Source organism: Lottia gigantea, assembly GCF_000327385.1.
Source record: "Lottia gigantea unplaced genomic scaffold LOTGIsca_101, whole genome shotgun sequence".
Taxonomy (NCBI): domain Eukaryota; kingdom Metazoa; phylum Mollusca; class Gastropoda; family Lottiidae; genus Lottia; species Lottia gigantea.
In genome coordinates, this window is record NW_008706772.1 from 212,329 (window position 1) to 234,329 (window position 22,001).

The 22,001-nt window shown below is 34.6% G+C and overlaps 3 protein-coding genes across 3 annotated transcripts; 1 reads left to right on the forward strand and 2 right to left on the reverse strand.

Annotated features, from left to right (window-relative positions):
* Positions 1-1,280: 1,280 nt before the first annotated feature.
* Positions 1,281-3,949, reverse strand: LOTGIDRAFT_170591 (hypothetical protein; the record flags this gene model as incomplete). Its single annotated transcript, XM_009046414.1, has 2 exons — positions 1,281-2,986; positions 3,934-3,949. The coding sequence occupies 2 exons, from the start codon at positions 3,947-3,949 to the stop codon at positions 1,281-1,283; spliced, it is 1,722 nt and encodes a 573-aa protein (XP_009044662.1).
* Positions 3,950-10,221: 6,272 nt separating this feature from the next.
* On the forward strand, positions 10,222-11,597 carry LOTGIDRAFT_170592 (hypothetical protein; the record flags this gene model as incomplete). The annotated part of the gene is made up of 2 exons (XM_009046415.1): positions 10,222-10,235; positions 10,787-11,597. The coding sequence occupies 2 exons, from the start codon at positions 10,222-10,224 to the stop codon at positions 11,595-11,597; spliced, it is 825 nt and encodes a 274-aa protein (XP_009044663.1).
* Positions 11,598-14,227: 2,630 nt separating this feature from the next.
* LOTGIDRAFT_135842 (hypothetical protein) lies at positions 14,228-15,790 on the reverse strand (the record flags this gene model as incomplete). The annotated part of the gene is made up of 4 exons (XM_009046416.1): positions 14,228-14,410; positions 14,654-14,811; positions 15,044-15,307; positions 15,652-15,790. Coding segments are annotated over 4 exons (744 nt in total), but the record flags the coding sequence as incomplete, so codon positions are not given.
* Between the last annotated feature and the right edge of the window lie 6,211 nt (positions 15,791-22,001).

The following is a 22,001-nucleotide window of genomic DNA, read 5'->3' on the forward strand; positions in this document are numbered from 1 at the left end:
TGGATACCGGGTGGTATAATTAACTTCTCTTAGTATTTATCTTTAATATCAATTCATTATAACTAGTGACAATTCCTTGAAAGAACCACGATTTTAAAAAAAAATAGTGACTGACAAAATAAGATACGTAGCGTGATTTATTGCTAAAAGTCACTGAAATAACATAAGAATATGGTCCACTTTGTGTTCCATAGAAATTTTCTGCTGACACGGAATCCGCTAGTTGATCACGTGACTTCATTCGTTGGACTACATTCTAGCAGACGACACTTGGAATTCCGATTACCGCTTGGGATTATAAGGAAATTCGGCCGATAAAAAATGGTGACGTTTGGTAATAACTGAAATCCGCCATTTTGTATTTGTCAAAGTATACATTAATACATTTTACCTTGCTTGAAACTACTGGATTCATTCTACTAGCTGATATTGTAGTGAAAACCCATGTTTATCAAAACAAACTAATGCGGAGGTCGCGCAAGGTCGCTCATGTAAATTATTAATCCTTTCCGGAAATCCACGAACAATAGGTTTCCACGAAATTAGGTTACTTGATTGTAATAGTTCAACAGCACAGTTCGTCAAGTGAAAGTATGACTAATTTTTGGAAAGTAGGCCTAGACCTAAGTGAAAAGGGTCCACAAGCTTAACTTAATAAATTGAATGTGGTAGTTTATAGGCCTACCTTATTTGATGATTGAAAGGACTGTAGACTTATTATAATAGTTTATAGCTTAATAGATGAAAGATTAACAATAGAACTATAGTTGTAGGCCTATCTCAATGGTAGGCCCTATATACTCTTACAAAGTATTCCATTTCGGCTACATAGACACATTTCGTGATTGCAAGCTAAAAAATTGAACACATTTAGAAAATTAAGGACACATTCATACTCTTGCTCAAAAATATGTGTCAGGATGAAGCAATTAAACATTTCTATTTTCCTGGGGGAAATCCCACCCCACACTCCATGGTACTTTTACAGCACTTTCGCTTTTCTAATCTTAACACTGCACCCCCCCCCCCCCCCCCTCCGCCTTCTAGACAATTTGCTCCCTATTTATGCCCAAGTTCTAAGAGGCTGGGGTCGCAACTAGTTAAACGAAGATAACACAGTTCTGATACTGATTTAATTTAAGCTACGTATTGACTAAAACAAATCTGCATCGTTTCAGATGTGCTGGAAAAGAGGCTTGTCCAGCTTTGACCCCAATCCATTCAGTAACAAGTGAAATTTGTATGCGTAGAAGTAGAAGTAGAAGAAAATATTGACTGACTTAAGAATTAACACTTCCGGCTTTTGTACCGTATGAACCCGTGCTCCGTGATTCACAAAAGTCATCAATAGAGTGGAGAAAATGTTCTATTCTGGCTTGTAGTTCGATATTATAATCTAAATGAGGGCCCCCAGATTTATTATTGTTACTTGCTATAAGTTCGTTCAACATTCTCAAACGAGCCGCTTTAGGGAACGCTTCGCCAGCTTTAAGAGCAGCTTTTCGAGACTCTTCTAACGATTCAGAATCTGTCATAGACAGCTTCATCACCATCTTCTCTCTTTTGACGAGATTTAAAGGATCCCTTTTATATCGATCCTGTGGCCTGATATAGTTCTTGAGTTTTTGTCCTCGGAATATAACTTGAGACAAACCATCCTTCTTGCGATTAAGATATCTGTAACGATTCACTTTCTCTGAATTACCTAAATATTTACTAACAAATTCATCATCAGTCGTTTCATTGTTATCTTCCTCTGATCGAGTGTCTATAATCGAATTGGAATTAGCTCTATTTATAGGTTTAATCCAGCTTTGTTTCCTTTCCACCTGTCGATGTGTCATTCTACTGTCATTTTTACAAGTATGGGGCCGGACCGTTTCCTCATTAAAGTGCACACTGCCTTTGTCAACTATATCTCTAGTCTTTGTTGGCAACGCACACGAATGCGGTCGCATTATTGGTTTACGACTTGATCGCAAAAATGTTGGCGTTTCATTAGAATTGCCATTAAGATCGATATTTGATGCTGTACTGCTGCGCTCTATCAAAGAAGGTACAGTTCTTTGATGAAATGGGGCAGATTTAACTGCAGGACGAGAAGTAGATTGTCGGCTGTTCCTTTTGATACTTCTCTTGGGAAGTTGTTCTATTTCTTTATACAGCGAGTTATGTGTTGCATCATTAAAAGAATAAGCCCAAGGTGCCTGATAATATTTGTAGATTAAAGGAGTCACTTTTTCGACTGAGACAAAAGGATCTGGACTCGAACCGGATGTTCGTTTCGATTTTTTCATAGTCTCGATTAGCTGCTTCTTTGTCCGCGTTAACGAATCTTCTTTACGACCTTGTTTTGTCTGAAGTGAACGCAATCTAGAGTTCAAAATAATTTCTTCGTGGCGGTTTTTCATTTGTGCCAAAATTTCACAATTGCTGACAGTATTTTTTTTACGAGGGGTGGAAGAACTGGTGTCCGGGTTTGACCATGGCGTTTCTGGTTCTGTTTCTGTTTCGGACGTATCTGTATCTGTTTCTGTTTCTGAATCAGCTGCTTCTCGTTCTTTAATGGCTGTTTGTGTTTCTGAAACAGATGTTTCTGTTGCTTTCGAACATATTTCAATATCTTCAGTAACTGTGTCTGCTACTTTAGTGGGCATTTCTGTTTCGTTATTAACTGTGTCTGCTACTTTAGTGGGCATTTCTGTTTCGTTATTAACTGTGTCTGCTACTTTAGTGGGCATTTCTGTTTCGTTATTAACTGTGTCTGCTACTTTAGTGGGCATTTCTGTTTCGTTATTAACTGCGTCTGCTACTTTAGTGGACGTTTCAGCGGTAACTTTATCTGTTTCTTTGGTAGACGTTTCTGTTTCTTTCGCGTTAGTTACTGGCTCTTTATCTTTAGTAAATGTTTCTTTTTCTGAAGAAGGTGCTTCTTTCGTGGTTGATACTGTTTCATTGCTTGTTTCTGTATCTTTAGTACCTGTTCCTGAAAAACAAAGTTTATTGTTATGTTTTTTTTTATGGGTTCTTATTTCATCATTGTTAGGACATGATATCTTTAAGGTAATCTAGATAATCTCTTTTCTCACAGTTCAATTTAAGCATTCTGTACCACTTTCTACAATAGAGCTTAAAGATAGGTTCCCTTATTTCATTTATGAAAATGAAAATGCTAATACTTATATGAATAGAAAGTAGTGGTGGTCTAATGACTTGGAAAATACCAGTTTGTCTCACATGTCCATAATTAATTCAAAATGAGCTTAATTAGAAGAGAATGACCAACAGAATTCCAATAAGTGACCAAGCAAGAAAGGTCAAAAAGTATCTTTATTTTTTGTTTATCCAGACTGTACATACATCGACATTAAATTTTTCAGTTAAAACTCTTAATTACGTACAATAACGATATCATTAAGAATACATGTTAATTCAAAAGCAACACAAAATTAATTAATTAAATAGTTTGTTTGACACTAAAAAATAAGGAAACCCATCTTTAAAGTATAGTTTTTGACCATGGGTTAAACATATCGTGATAACATGTCGCTGGGTCAGGCAACAGTTGAAATATTAATTTTATTTTAGACATTCCATATTGATCTATCAAGGCCGCCCAAAGTTAATCGACATCGATTGACAACGAACAATCTTGATAGCTGAAAGTGGTGAAATATGCACACAATATACACGAACATGTATCATTCAATATAACCCACCCCCTCTCTGGCAGCCCCGAATGCAAGTTTTTTCTCGCAAAAATCTCATAACTATGTTAAAAATTCGGGCAATCTCAGATATTTCGCCCCCCCCCCCCCCTTTCGGACGTAAACCTGGCTCCGCCACTGTAACCAATGGAATAAAATGTTATTGACGCCTGGTTATTTTTTACAGACGATTAAACATATTGTAAACAAACAATAACACTTTTACCTATTATACTCTCCATTTTACATTGATATACCTTATTAAATCTAAAACTTTCTTTCTTACAATATATGATTCTTGTCAAATACATGCTTGGTTTTATTGAAATATACAATAGAAATTGCATATCTTTTGTGTTTTCTACTGGCTTTATAGTAAAATGTCAATGACTGATAGAGTTGGTTGTTCGATTTAAAAAGGATATTGTTATCGAGATATCTATGTTACTAGCTGATAAGACCCAATTTCAACTACCCTTGACGCTTTAAAAAAATGAAATTCGACGTTTAATTCGCCTGCAAATAGAGAAAATGATCTACGACAGCTGTATTTAAAGTATCAAGATCTATGCAAATAGTATCCCACTTCCTTCCGTACACTTGTTATCTAATAGTACATAAAACTGTCATTGGTATAGCTAAAATGGATTTCTTATTGCTGATAAAACATAAATTCAAACGACTGCATTTCTTAAAAATGTATCAATATTTTGTATTGTATTTTTGTATTACTTAAAGGAGCACCTTCACTATCCGTTCGACCAATCATACCTTGGTTCCAGAAACATAATTTTGGCTTACATAATCAGTAATAGTGTTCACAGCTCATCGTCGAAATTTGAGTCTTCAAATCCATGTACAGTATCCATAATTATTCACGTTTGAAAGTTAAAAACTTGGCTCGAATTTTAGTGAGACTATGCCATAAATAGAAAACATATATAGAAATAGACAGAGAAATTTCTAGTTTGAGGTATATTTGAAGGGATTATGCTTCTTTGGACTATTAAAGCACAAGAAAGACCCAAACCAATCCCCTTTAAAGATTTCCCGTTCTAATGAATATCGAATTGGCTATTGAAAATTGATTGCGATTGCACAAAATTATTGAAACCTTTTCTTTCATTGTTATATTTTCTTCTGTAAAAATATTCCCTTTTCATACAAATGTCTTGATGACATGATTTAGGGTCAATGTACATGCCTTTAAACAATAAAATCTTGACAACAGAGAAGTTTGATATAAAATCATATCTTTAAAAGATAAGAAGATCAAAAAATGAATGGTAATCCCCCCACTCGCTTAATTTCTTTAAAAAGATTGGATTTCAACTTCAAGTAGGTAAAAAATTGAAATGATATTGAAATTTGTCAGTTGTTGGGCAATATGAAGATCCTGATCTATAGATCTTGTTTACTCTTCAGAAGTCAGTTTCTCCTTCTTAAAGGGACAGATTCGCCATTTTGATTTGGGTCTTGAGTATATGTAAATAGTCTTACAAGAAATGAACTAAAATCGCATTATTCCTTTAAAAATATCCCAAACTAAGAATTTCACTTTCTACATTTATACTTGTAATTTCTATATATGGTGAAAGAAAGAAATCAAAGACTAGTCGTCATTTTAACATTCAAACGCGGATAATTCTGGACACATAGATTTCAAGGCTCACAGTGAGCTGTGAACACTATTACTGATAAGTTTAGCTAAAAACGAAATTTCCATTTCTGAGACTAAAACACGATTGATCAAAAACTGGAGAAACCATCCTTTTAAACACGTTGTTCAGCGAGTTCGCTTCCATCTTACATCTTATTTCTTTATACAATTCCTCCCCCCATCGTCAAATATTAGAAAATAACTTAAATAGGTATAAATATATAAGATGAAATTTGATTAAACTTAAAGCACAGATCTTAATGATTTGAACGTAGATTTCTAAGTGATCCATGATCAGATGGAAACTCTCTCTAAATCATTTTCAGATTTACGCAAGAATATTGTCGATTTTCAATTCAGCGTTAGACAATTCTGCCTCTATTGCAGTCTATATATAGTAGTTGTGAAAGTTGGTGGTAATCAAAAACATTCTATCTATTCCAGCCTTCGTATAGGTGCGGAATAATTTCCATAAAATAGGGCCAAGTTTTTCTGACCCTACTCCACCTGATAACCGTCAAATTATCTACCAGATTCTAGAATAGAGGCAGATGTTACAGCCATTAGTTAGCAACTGGATTGAGTTGTGTGAGCCGATGAAGACTTCTGTCGATATTCATACTGAATTTATTACATTTCTAATATACAAATGATAACTATCACATGAGTAATATTCTGATATAATATCAATGAAACTTTACCTTCCATCATGTGATTTTGTACAAAAATTCTTTCCATAAACCAACAAGAATTATTACATTTATTCAGATATTAATGATCTAGATATGATCTGTTGTATACCAATTATTCATTATTCACTTGATTAACACCGTGATAGACATTCTACACTTTCTGTAATAAAAGCAATAACAATATATGACAATGTTGATATGTTAACAATATGGCCCACTTGACCGTTATTCCCAATAGGTCACTGTTTTTCACAAAAATGACACAATTCTGTTCTTGAATAGTGACATTTTTGTCAAAAATGAATTCAGCATTTGAAAGTATTCTACGGAGGATTATTTCAAAGATATATTTATGCCATAAATTCTGCTTCTTAATTAGACAAAAAGTGCATAAAGCTTATGTCTGATAGGAAACGTCTTGATTCTGTTATAGGAGTCGACGTCTTACTATTGAGAAAGTGCATATTCACCAACAATGTCACTGACAGGCCTTTCGATATACCAATGATCTCAGACCAGATTCAAAACTAGATTTTCTCTTTAGTCATTTAGAAGAATTTTATCGGGTCACGGCGACTCTAGTAAGTAACAGGCCAGACTTGATTGTTTAGAGGGTCAAGTAATATATCCAGAGAGAGAATAGTGTATAGTGTTTAGTTGCAGTAATAGAATTGGTCAGTTGTCATAATTTTTCCGGAGGGCAATCATTTTTTTGCTGGGAAGGAATTGCCCACTCCTCTTGCCCCCACCCCCGTAGCTGCGGGCCCAGTATGTAAATCAAGAGAAAATGAGCCAGAGAGCATGCTGTTAGAGAGTTCGCATTATACGGCTCCAGCGTCTCTGCAAGGCATCCTATTGTCAATATTACCACTCCAATCAATAAGATCAACTATACATTTCTTAGTACTATTCTTATATATTTTGTATCCGTTGTAATGTCCCTGAGTCGCTATTAAGACCAGACAAACTGAATGTTCAGATTACGGCGTTTTTGAAAAGCGGTTAAAATACAGAAAATATATACTTACACAATGGACGACAAAAATATTTCCAACAATTAACCTCTGATTTACAAATCACGTCTTATCAATACTCGAAGATCTTCTTTGGTGATCATTAAGGCTCTGTAATTATTATCTGACATAAGCCTAATTGATGACTGAACGACCTTTTTACAAAAAGTTTTTGTATTTGGTCCTTAAACTGAAGCTCGGGTGGACGGATGGACACTGTTCAGTCACACCGAATATTACATCAGTAGATGAAGAGTTTCTGATGCAGTAATATATTAGGTCTTTCATCAATATTTGTATCTCCTAAGCGCTTATGAATATTTGGAAACCCTCTAGGTTATATACTTTGAACATCTTATCCTTTTCAGCAACGTAAAATACACTGGAGCATATTTTATATACTGGATAATCCAACGTAGTCCTAATCTATAATATCCAAAGCTCTGATCATTTAAATCAATTTAAATTATTCCGATATTTTTTATATTTATTTACGTCAGATCTGTCCTGTCACAAATTAGTATGTGCCCAAAGACTAAAGTTACCATAAACACAAGACAAGCGGTTTGAGTCTTCCGTGATGAGTTGACCAAAAATCGATACTATCAAAAACACGTTATTGGTGTCCTATATATCTCAAAGTGATTGATCAGACAGAACGACAAAACGATAGATTTGTAAGATTTGAACTAACAACTTCCAATAATAGTTGGAGTGACAATGTAGTTACGACCCTGGCTTTTGATCTAATAAATGGCTATTGAAATATTTAGATATAGGATTGTCATAATGCAATATAAGTGTGGTGTAAATATAGATCAACTAAGTTCACACAAATAAATGTAATATATATTTATATGCGAATATCACATGGATTGATTCCTTTGCTAATCTAACTCTAATTAGAATTTATCAACATGGACTCCGAACTGTTCAAAAAAAGAGCCCTGACTCCGTTTCAGATAATATTTACAATGCAATAAAAAAAACTGTGCCTAATACTTTGACTTCATTAAGCACTTTTTGTATCTCTTAAGTGTGTCAGTGCAGCGATTTGACTGGTATAGCCACCCTTCTTGTATCTCCGAATGCAGCAATTTCATTGGAATGTGTGCTAACTTATACAGCCAATCAATGACCTCCAGAGATAATGTTTACAGTCGAAGAATTGCACCCTTCCATCTACTATTTATTGATCGTTTCAGAAGTATCGAATATACACACTGAACGCTGAATTTTTACTGAATCGTATTTTTACGCGTTATCGAATAAAATGGGTGGTCCATGATTTTACCGTAGCTAAATCCCACCCAATTCCCCCTCCCCCAACGAACAGCGGTTCCAACGGCCCTGACGTGATTTCAAGAGAAAGGGTTGTCCTTGTTTGATAAAATCAGTATGCGAGACAGAGTCAAAGGGAGAGAATCGAATTTATCAAAATTCGACAATATTTCAGAAATATTCACACTCAAACTTAAAGGAATTGTAAAGATGTTCTCTAAATTTTATATAAGAACAAGAGACGCTGCATGATAGCATCAATTTCCACCATTCCATTCCATCAGACGTCTGTGGTTTCTTCAATTAAAGTTGTTTATAGATATGTGATAAAGCAAATTTTGCCAAAAGTGGCGTCATATAACACGTAGTTTAAGTGGAATTGCAGAAACTACAGACGTCTGACTGAAAATTGGAATGGTACAAATGTCAGTGTCCCTGGTACTCATACAAACTTTAGAAAACTTCTTTACAATCCATTTAAAGAATAAGCCCTGGAATCTATACCTAAATATCTCGACACTTACTTCAATAGTGTGCAGTAACGTCTGTACGGAGTTTTTAGAAAGCTTTCCATGGTGTGGTACAGACAATGTACTTGATTTTTGTATTTCAAGAGAAAAGGGAAAAAAAGAAAGAAAGAACGAAGCCCGTCTATAAAGATCCAGTCCATAACAAGTTAGAAAACCTTCAAGAAATATCTTTGGGGCTGGGGTGAAATCTTTCACTGTATGCTTGACTATATATCTTTGACTCAACAGTTCAATCACATAATTTCTTTAAAAATACCACAAACTAGGAATTTTACTCAATATTTCTATATAATTATTTTATATATATAACATATATGACGATTCGTCATTTCAATTCTGGACACACATGGATTTGAAGGCCCAAATTTCGACGGTGAGCTGTGAACACTATTCCTGTCCCTTTAACACTTTTAGCCAAATTGTTTAAAATTGTTCGAGGGGGGCACAGATTGGCTGTTTTCATTAGTGTGGGCCTACAATCTCATCAAATCGCTGCATTTAAAAATTTCCGTAATACAAGATGCAGTCAAGGTATTAGACTCAAATTGTAATAGCTTGACATCGTCTAATACCCTGACGCTACCGTATTCGTATTTTTCTACCGATTCTACCGATTGTTTAAAGCCCAATTTAACATTGTTATATTTCGATAAGCTGACTCATAACTTCTAACTTGGATCAAAAGCAGCTAAACGCGATTAAAACAAAATTGTCAGATTACAAAATATGAATGTATTTTCTATGCATATTATACGCACTATTTGCATTAAATTGGTAATTTTTGTGCTATATATCTACTGAGTAAGTTTGAATTATAATATGGACATGTATTTAAGATAGATATTAATGTATAAAACCTCTTGATCTATTATACTTCTATAGAGTGACATGAGCTATTACTATATTAAACTCTATTGATCCTATTTATTAACTATATTATGATATTAATCCTAATACAATAATCTAAGAATAAAGGAAACTTGAAAGACTACTTCACCTGTGTTCACAGAAAGTCAAAGAAACGCAGATCAGACCGAGATCGTATTTAAAGGGAATTTCTTGCCAATTGTATTTTCTATACCCGAAAATAGCCCGATGAGTCTGACCCTACACGTTCCTCGGATGGAAAACGGCACGTTTATCATCTCTAAAAAACGGTAGGACCGGATTTGTCGTATAAACTTGAGACAATATGAAATGAATATCAAAAGACAACACTAGGCCTATTAAGCCAGGGTGGTAACTACATAAGTAAATGCTTTATGGCGATTTTTACCCCACTCCCTCATCCGCCAAAAACAAATTTTGTTTTGAAAGTTAAAATATAGAAATTAAATCATGTCTACGGAAAGGTGGGTACGATAGTTTTTAAAGATGGCGCCCATAAGGCTGCACAAGTGAAAGTCATTATTATTATTATTATAGGCGGCGCCAAGACCCCTCGTCTTAATGGGATTTTTGCTCCATTGAAATGAGACACAAATTACGGCCCTACAAGTAATCAAGCAAGAAACTCAGATCAGAAATTCAGAGGAATAATAATTATCAAGTATAGATTCGTGTTTCGTAGAAATACTGAAATTGGCCACTGACTTATTCCACATATAGACGCAGGGTAGGCTGTGGAAAACTGGATTTGGTTTTCTGTTATCTTGATATAGTCACTTTAAAATTTGCTTTCCAGGCGATTTATTTTCGGTGTTGTTTTAATAAAATGGAGTATAGGTAACGGGTAACATACTTCAAAAGTGTCAGGGTCGTGACAAACTACGCCACTGTTACAACTGGCTAATAGCATTATATCATAATCCATTATTGACCGTGTGATCTACCCATTAGTAAAAGAAATATTGTTTTGTGTGCGACAGTGTTGATTTCAGTTTGTCATTAGTTGGTATAACAGAACGTGGGATACTTTTGGAAAAGAAATTATGTTTTCTGTGGCTGAACCAAAGCAAAGTGTCCAGAGGAAGTCTTGCCGAAAGGAACCCGGACATGCTTACAGACTAAAAATGAAAAAGACAGAAGCAAAACTACCACGACCAGTCGTGTTCTTCAGCGATTTCGAAAAGGATGCATACAGACGAAACAGAGCAGAAGAGTGTAAGTTACAAAATACTTTACAGAATCTTCAAAGAGCCCAGTCGGTGACAGAAAAAACTATACGATGCCAATCTGCCAAGTTCAAACTGGACAAAGCTCATTTAATAAATGCTTACAAGAAAACTACCAGTGCTGGGACCCGTGATCTGAAAACACCGTTGATGTTGGTCAATACTGTAAGTCAATCGTCGCGTCAAAGGAAAAAGAGTGTGTTCATCCCAAGATCAGTCCGTGATCCAAGACCATTATCAGAATCGTCATCATCATCAACCGAGGAATATGTCGAACCTATTCAGACGAAAATTCCTGGACACTCAGACAGTATGATAACCAGACCATCCACATGGGCAGTTAGACCACAAACCACTCTGACGACCATTAAAACAGACAATTCAAAACGTTGCAAATCTGCAGATTCTAGTAAACGGTTGAAATATTATAAAAAGTATACTGAAAATTTTGTGGATGTCGAATCCATTTCAAAGAGCACGGATGTGCCAACACGGAAAATTAAATTCTTGGATAAAGTTGACACTAAACCATCAATGCAACATAGGAAGTCACTCATTGTTACTAAATCTGGACTTGGTGCTTGGTGCGAGGCTCTTTGATACAAGGTATTTCCTACAGTCTTCTTATTCGGGAATAAACGTTACAAGTGATCGAGATGGAAAAAGTGATTTGATCGATATGTGCATAATATTATGAGATTCGAAATATGGTTCGTGATAATAAGTGCCTCGTTGGTGAAAACTGTATTTTTTTTATTAAGATATAAAAATCTCCTCTTTATTTTGTCATAATATAACAAGTTTTATGGTTGTCCTATCTTTCGCTTTTCCGACCACCCGTACAAAGTACGATCTGTGCCAATTTGAAAGTCACTGTGGTGGAAGGGAGTTTTTATTAAATCCTATTGATTTGTGTTTCTCCGGATCACCTCAAACGATTTTTAGGCTATGCTTGGATTTTGGTACACAATGCTACGATTATTTGCTATAATTTGTTTTTGGCAATGCTTTGTTTTGGGTATAATTTGTTGTTGGTACACCTCAAACGATTGTTGGGATATGATTTATCTTTGATGCACCTCAAACGATGTAATTATTGGGCTACAACAACAGCCCTGGGACTGGGGGTACAAATAGGCAGAATGACTCTACGGGGTCACTGTCAAGGCTGAATTCAAAATGAGGCTACTTTGTCGTAAGCCTCTAATTGAGTGTCGTTGAGGGTTTCCCCCAAGAAACTTTTCGAAAAAATTAATTGATTTGGTGAATTCATACATATTTTGGGGCAAAAATGGATAGAAACCATATTTCTAGATTGGTTTGAAAAAAAAAAAACAGTGGGTTTACAATATTGGGGGTGCAAACCATTTTTCTAGGGATGCAAATGCTGCCTTCCAGCTGTGACTCCGCCACTCATCGCGTTGACCTAAAATGATTTAATACGACAGCTTATAATAACACCAATAATAATTATCTTTTATTATCAAAAACAGATAACATTGATTAAGCTTATGCAAAAAGTATTAGTTCTTAAAACTTACATTATTTCTTCAAACTAAATGACAAAGAATAAAAAATTACCTTTTCAAAGTTACCATAAAATCTACTTAATAACGGGTTGATTTCTTTTGAATGGTATCGATTGTAATGCAATCTTTACATAAGATTCTGCGGTGTTGTAAAATGAAATGATCGATTGTTACAAACGATCGGAATTGTGGAATGTACATTTAACGTGTGACAAACGACCCTAACGCCTACTTGTAAATTGAGCGCTACCATCGATTTGGTTTCTTAATCTTACGTTCGGAACATGAAAAGGAAATTCAACGAACATTCTAGTCAAAATAACTTTGTACAATAGAATTTAGTAATTTGGTTAACTAAATCTAAAATCGAGTAAATGTAGGCATAATAATCAAACAAAAACAATAACAAAGAGTAAAAAATATTGTGTTCTGATTTTGCTTATACAATGTCTAAAAGACTTGTTAGAGTTCTATACCATTCGGTATAACATAACACTTAAAGCCGATTGTTTCTACAAGAGTGCTTACTATTGACATACATGATATACATGGTACTAAATGGTATTAAGTTGACATACCATGTACAACTTGACATTTAAATTGACATACATGCTATAAGATGCCACAAACATGGGACCATTTTGACTGAAACATAATATGGTACAGTTGAAACCTATGGCATACGATAACCGACGCCATTTAAATTGACATGCATGGTAACAAATGTAATACATATTCACATATTATGATGCAAGATATCATTTTATTGACGTATATGGTAATAATCTGAAGCCATTTCAAATGACATGCAGTCTACCGAATGTCAACTAATCTATCCGGAACGGGTATGGTTCACTTAAAGCGGGCCAATTTTAAGGCAGTGTAAACGCAGCTTATAAAATCAACATACATGACAATCGACGCCACTTAAATTGACATACATGGTAACAAATGTAATACATATTCACATATTATGATGCAAGATATCATTTTATTGACGTATATGGTAATAATCTGATGCCATTTCAAATGGCATACAGTCTACCGAATGCCAACTAAACTGTCATACAGACAGAGTGATATTATTTGTATATTATTATAATCAGGCTATATAACAATAACATTCATATTAGATAACGTAATAAGTATTATACAAAAGTATATACATGTACACATGTGGCGGCCCTTTCATTTGGAATAAGGTTATCAGACACCATGTATCCATACTCTTTGCTACGAAGTGGTTAATAGCCCCTGCCTATCCAGTAAACAGTACCTGGATCACACCATTTCAGACATCAGCGTACAGCACTCGTTGAAATACAACCGAATTTACTCTTGGCTACCTACATAGCGGTTAATAGCCCCTGCCTATCCAGTTTACAGTAGCTGAATACTGGATTACACCTTTTCAGACACCATCGTACAGCTGCACTCGTTGAAATACAACCGACTTTGTCACAGACAAAAATAATGAAAATCCCAATTATGTTGCTTTATAATCCTTAGTCGTCACACCAAGGAATCTACACAGTACATGGAACGAATACAATAATTATTTTCCCGCTATTTTCCGCCATTTTCTGATTTCCCGCCAATCACTTTTTCAATAGAAAATGAAGTCTATTTTAAACAGTTTCCCGTAAATTATAACTGGCCTATATATACACATAATTAAAATTGTTGTTAGTGGAAGATTATCTAAAAAGGGTCAGTATTATTAGCGATAACCTCTTTAATCCAGTCTAGATAATGAGGCAGCACAGTATATATACCAGGAACATTAGGAACAGCACATCCAACTCCCCATGACACTATTCCATATTGGACCCACTCATCTGTAGTGTTCTCCTTCTTACAAACAAATGGACCACCACTATCACCCTAAAACGACAACAAACCATTAAGCGCTTTGTATCACAACCGAGTTAGCCAAAGCCACTTCCCACAGTCCCATCCGACCAAACCGGAATTTACAAAAATGCACAAAGATGAAAGCATGGAAGTGTCGTGTACGGATGCAAATTCCACAAGCTAGAAATTTTTGAAAGCTATTGCTCTGGGCCTAGGGTAACACTTGATCATGACATTAATAGACATAATTAGAAGCACCATATGAATACTTACCGAACAAGCATCATGCCCTATTGTACCGCCAGCACAAAACATATTTTTTGAGATTTTATATGGTAGTTTTTGTTCTGCGTTTTCTACCACATTTTTACAATGTTTCCAATTGACTACATCGAGATACAATTCTTGCATTGCTCTCATATAATGGTTAGCTGAAATAGGAAAGTTTATAACTTACATAAAATGAACCATGAATGACTAAAAATAGCCGTTGACAAAATAAATGTGAAAGTTGTCTTGGCCAATCCTTGTGGATGGAAAATGTAAGAAAAAAGGTTGAGGACTTGTTTCGATTGGCCGAAATTGCAGAACCATGATTGCCAAGAATGCTTTATTGGGAATTTCAAATGAACAAAAATCGGAGCTTGTGGCAGGTGTGCTTACCAGTTTCAGATGGTCTACCCCAACCAGCAGCAAGACACTTTGATCCTTCAGCAGGTGGGTCACTTTCTTTTGGTAGACAAACAGGTCGAACATAATCAGTGAATATAAACGGTTCTTCAAGTTGGATTAATGCTATATCATTATCTACTTGGATAAAATCTGGATGAACGAATAACCTTTTAGCTTTCCTAACTTGACGATGACGGGAATATGTGTGTCGTCTGGCAGCACCAGCCTTAAGGGTCCATGCTGGAATATTGCTCGCTCTGAAATAATAATGGAAAAGGTTAAAAAATTGCTATACATGGGCGAATGTCGGATCGATTCTAGAACCAATGGCCACTGTCTAAATGGTAACAATTTAAATGATAATAATGCTCAATATATTATTATGCCAAAACGACATTTAACAATCATTAGGTACCCTTATAACAGCGATTACCACTTGCGTGTGGTTGCGAGTGGCCAAAAGTTCCGAACGCCACTCACAACACGAAACTTGCGTTCGAAACTTATAACCGATATTCTTATTTGCAAGCATACGCTATGGTGTGAGGGCCACTTTATAAATTTGGAGAGAAGAATTCCAACTTACCCGCCCCCAACACAATGTGCAGCAGTTATCAACCATCGTTCATTATAAATACTAGCTCCACAGAAAAATGTCTCATCCAATCCACCATGCATCGAAACCAACCAAGGCCAACTTCCGGGTGCAGCTTCATTGCCATTAACAATTCTTAATAGTGGTTTATGATGCGCTGGTCGTATGCCACAAACTGAATTAAATTGGTGAAAATTAGATACATGGCTTATAAATAAATGTCAAGGCTCATTTTTACAATGGGACAAAGCTGACCATGCATCGAAACCAGACAAGTCCAACTTCCGGGTACATCCATATTACCAATAACAATAAATCGCAAAAGCAATTTATAAAGTGACTACCTTATATTACGGAGTTTGCAATAGGTTGTTTGGTGAATATGAGATGGGCTGCGATAGTGGTCTAACATAATGGGCACAAAAACATAGTACTTACTAGGGTCTTCACAAACTAATTTGACTACCATATTACTTGAGCACTGTTTTCTGTAAAATAATTAAAAGTATCATAACATCGATTTATCACCAACTCTTCCATTTTCAGGGCCGACAGATGGAAAATCAGAAGAGTGGAAAATGACATTACCTCTGACCATACAAAGACTAAAATTCCTTAAACCGAATGCTCTTCTAAATGATTCAACTGGATCTATAAACTTTAATGGTTTTTGAGTTTGCAAGTATACCTTAGCTTTATGGAAAATAATGTCTGAAAGCGATTAACAGAATAGAATGTCATCCTCACAATGTCAAGGTTTTTGGTCATTTTTGTCTGAAACCTTGACATCATTAAGCACTTTAGTGTATTTTTATGGAAAAAAAATTGTATATTTTCTTCTGTAGACCAATGGCATGATTTCACAAGGTAGAAAATTTCTTGATATGGTGCAGATGCAAGAAGTGTACGTACTTAGTGAGGTAGCTTTGTATTAATGAAGGATCTGTCCCTGGTAGTTGATTGGTAAGCACCAGTTTAGGTTTGTTACTTCCAGCAGATAACAACGTACTTGATGCTTTCCTACAACAACAAAATGAACACTTTTCGAATTCTAATCCAACCACAACCATAGCATTTAACTTCGTCAACGATACAGTTGAAATTATAAATATTGTATGATGGTTTCAAAGGCCCTGCTAGTTATAATTTTAACAGAAATATAAAAAGATCGATAGTTATGAGGCGAGATAAAAAAGTAGTTTTACGTCCTATTATATATTCTGACAACCTACCTATATCCCAACTGTTGACACACTATAGTACTATGTCTGCCTTCCCAACCATCAGAACATACTTCTTCCCATTTATCTATATCATTACTTCTACCGTTAAATATTTCCAGCTTATAGTGACTTTCATCAGATGTTAATTTAGCTGAAAACAAGATTATCCTTGTTAAATCTAATTCAGCATTGTTTGTTCTTCTTTGTAGAAGATTTATTTCCCTTCCATAGAAAAGAGTTGATACTATTTTCTACTTTTTATTATTGCTATTCAAAGAATATATTAGTTTTAGAATGATATGCGTATTCCTTTTCGTAATGAAATAAAGAAGTACGGTTTGTGTACAATATATAAAACGCATATGGTTTCAGATCGTAATTAATTAGCCTTCTGTCACATTGGTATCACGGATGATGCTATATGAAAATGTGATTCATAGGAAAATGCTAATATCGCCTGAACACATTGTAGACACTTCCGTCAACGATTTTCAATCTGAAAGTTTAATGGATAGATGGGCCCTATGAGCTGCTCAAGCAAATGTTTCAACTACCTAATCATATCTGTTAAAAACTTACCACACTCTGATTCATCTATTTCCTCATAACAGTCCATTTTGCCATCACATACACTAGTAGCTGGTATACATTGAGATGAGGCAGGAGAACAATTGAATTCATCATCTTTACACTCCGCTGTAAAAGACAGAAATATGTTGAGATATAACCGTCTTGGTTCTATGGTCCTACCATATAGTTGCCACAGAATTTGCTCCATCGATCACATTTTGGAAGACTGCATAGCTACGGCATTGTTGCAAATTTTTACGGCACAGGCTTTCAAAATGTTGACAATTGCTGAGAATTCTAAAGACTATATAAAATTACCTACCGCAGTTTTTCTCATCATTGTTATCTTGGCAGTCTTGGATATTATCACAAATCCAATTCATCGGTATACAGGTATTATTATCACACTTTATCTCATTGTATTTACATTCTGAAATAACATGTATTATTATCACACTTTATCTCATTGTATTTACATTCTGAAATAACATGTATTATTATCACACTTTATCTCATTGTATTTACATTCTGAAATAACATGTATTATTATCACACTTTATCTCTTTGTATTTACATTCTGAAATAACATGTATTATTATGACACTTTACCTCATTGTATTTACATTCTGAAGTAACATGTATTATTATCACACTTTATCTCATTGTATTGACATTCTGAAATAACATGTATTATCATCACACTTTATCTCATTGTATTGACATTCTGAAATAACATGTATTATCATCACACTTTATCTCATTGTATTGACATTCTGAAATAACATGTATTATTATCACACTTTATCTCTTTGTATTTACATTCTGAAATAACATGTATTATCATCACACTTTATCTCATTGTATTTACATTCTGAAGTAACATGTATTATCATCACACTTTATCTCATTGTATTGACATTCTGAAATAACATGTATTATCATCACACTTTATCTCATTGTATTGACATTCTGAAATAACATGTATTATCATCACACTTTATCTCATTGTATTTACATTCTGAAATAACATGTATTATCATCACACTTTATCTCATTGTATTGACATTCTGAAATAACATGTATAGTCATCACACTTTATCTCATTGTATTTACATTCTGAAATAACATGTATTATCATCACACTTTATCTCATTGTATTTACATTCTGAAATAACATGTATTATCATCACACTTTATCTCATTGTATTTACATTCTGAAATAACATGTATTATCATCACACTTTATCTCATTGTATTGACATTCTGAAATAACATGTATTATCATCACACTTTATCTCATTGTATTTACATTCTGAAATAACATGTATTACTATTATTATCACACTCTATCTCATTGTATTTATATTCTGAAATAACATGTATTATTATCACACTTTATCTCAAAGTATTGACATTTTGAAATAACATGTATTATCATCACACTTTATCACATTGTATTTACATTCTGAAATAACATGTATTATCATCACACTTTATCTCATTGTATTTACATTCTGAAATAATATTAATTATTTATAATATATTTACATGTATTATTATCACACTCACTCTCATAGTCTTTACAGCCTGTCATGATATGATTACTTGTATTATTATCTCACTTTATTTATTTACATACATTATAACCAGTTACCACACTTACATTACTTATATTTACATTATAATATTCATTTACAAGTATTATTATTACAAGTTATCTCATTGTATTTACATTTTGAAATAATATTACTTATTCGATCCAATTGTATTTACATACTGCATATTATTCCTTACTGCTTTATGCAAAAAATAAATATGATATATCAAATTCCGAATATAATAGTATTGATTTAATAGAATTGGAATAAAATGGATTATACAAAAATGACGACTGGGATTTATTATCATTAAAACCATTATCTGTAATCAATATTGATTATTAGCAGATTATAGCAATTTATAATAATCATAATATTCTGTCATACGAAACTTTGTAGTAGGGTTCTTACATGGATCATACATGTATGGTAAAACCATTTTTTTCAATGCAAACTGTTAAAAATGGTTGAAGACGCTACTTAAGTTTTACCGGTACATGTTTGCATAGGAATGTTGCCGAAGAGGTACGGTTTGAGTCATGATTTTTTGGGGATGAACAGAGCATAGAGAGGAAGGTTTTCTGTCGTTTTTGACTGTATATAGACGTCCACGCCCCACTTTTTATACCCAATCCTGAATACTGAACAAACATGACCTACCGAAAGGATATCAACGGATGTATCACAGACAATAATAAGTATGTAATAGAAACTAATTTTTGTTTCTTTCCAAATTCAAATTGTATTTGTGAATGATGCATATCAAAGAGGATCCAAAGCGTCTTCTAAATGATGTTGTGAGTCTACTGTTTTATGGACTGATATTTCGTTAATTTTGTAACCCTCGCACATAATTTATCGAAAAAAGTAATCCAAATTTTATTTAAATGATGTCGGTGATTCAATTCGCTGGCCGTACCCGACGTATTTTTTTTTTAGGGCGATTACATTTTCAAACCACTCGAATTTGATGTTGATATTATGTGATGGTCAAAATGGCTGCCTCGCCATTATGCACCGGTCCCGAGTGGTATACGCTTTCAAAAATTCGCCCCTGTGCCCCTTCGTGATCGGGCGTAAAAAGTCACTGTAAATTTCTATCCGCTTTATCGGGCGATATATTAGACAATGCTCATGAATCATTTTGTCATTAAATTCGATATAATCCGAACGAAATACATTTTAATGGGAACCAAATTAACAAGGGTCTTACAAGCAGACAGATCATTTCTTTTAAAAATGTAAATTATCTTTCGGGGTCACAGACAGAAGAAAAAAACCTGCGTTAAAAAAAGCAGAACAAATTATGGTTGATTTGACCCGATAAAGACAAAGAAGTGGAGGAAAAAAAATAGTTTATAACGATTTATAGACGGTTGTCTGATATATAGGATGGTGATAATTATACACAGAGAATTGGTTGACAGAGAAATAATCTCTGTCTGTTTCAACACTAGTTATTTTCTAATCATCGCATCTTGAAATCTCTAATTATAAATAAGTCTACAAATTATCATTTATCATTCTAACATCGATTACCATCACCGTCAGATAGCTACATACTGTTTTAGAAATCTTCTTTTAGACCAAGTTATGTTAGATGTTGTATTGTCCGCATGGGCTGAATGTAAGACAGCAACACGTCCTTGTGTATTGGACCCAATTCTGATCCATGTAAAAAAAGTTTATTATTATTATTATTATAGAGTTATACGTTAACTAATACGGAAAATCAATGCGCTCGACAGAATGCCGGTAGACAACACGCCATAATGTTTACAAACTTTCTGTCTAGTGGCGTTTCTTGGAAAAATTAGTTGAGGGTGTCGAGCAGGGGCCACAAAATTTTATTGTCCCATCCGAACGACTAGACGCTTTTTCCAAGTCAGCCCCTCTTACCTGCATTACTGACAGGGGAAACCGGGTTGAAAAATCCGAAGGTATTATCTCGACCTATGCCGGGATTGAACCCTGGACCTTCAGGTTAGCGAGCAAGCGTCTAACTCACTGAGCCACGAGGAAGGGAAGAGGATGAAATAATGTCACATTGGTACCTACCGTCATATACTTGCGGTTCATTAGCTTCAGCATAACCTGTACATACATTGGGGTCAGATGAATCGGGTAATGCTGAACAATTTAATGCAGATGGCCATGGGCTACTAAATATGTCCATAAATATCTCACAACGGTCTCGAAATCCTGAAATTCAATAATGATGCAATGCCTTAATTTTTTAAAAATTGTAATGATATTACAGAGGTCAAGCCAAAAGCGAAATTGTCTTGTTAAAGAAAATCACATTCATTAATTGAGCTGGTCAGCCGCGGACAAGACATCAAGTTTATAAAAGATTGGTAAGTAACAAAATCTCTAATCGTTCCTCAAAATTACACCACCAATAGCTACTTTGATCAGCCTTAGATAATCCCAAGCTAAGTATTTCTTGTTTCTATACACGATTGCCTTCATGGCAATGGCAGAGGGAATGCTGTAACTGAATTTGGTCTAGGGTGAAATTCTACTGTGCCTATTTGGATACGACAATTTCTTATGATGCGACAGTAAAATTGGTATATTTGTGATTCTACACTCATATTACCTTGGCAAAGACTTTTACAAGGTGGAATAAAATGGTTAGGAACTACTGGATTAATGCTACATTTCGGTAGGAAAGTGGCACAAGCAAACGTCATGACGTGTTTATAGCAATTGGTGGATTTCTCGATTCCTTTCATTAATTCTACCATTTCTCTGGTCTCTGTTTCTACTATATTTCCTAATATATTGGGGAATGTGGTCATAGTTCTACCTTCTGCTTTACATCGTTCTGACTTGATTGGTACACATTTACCAGCTGGAAATACAAAGCGACAAACTTGAAAGATGAACGCATATAGTGATACTCGTTATCACTCGTTGAATCGATGTCAACCAAATGTTTTTTTGGAAAGTATCGACAC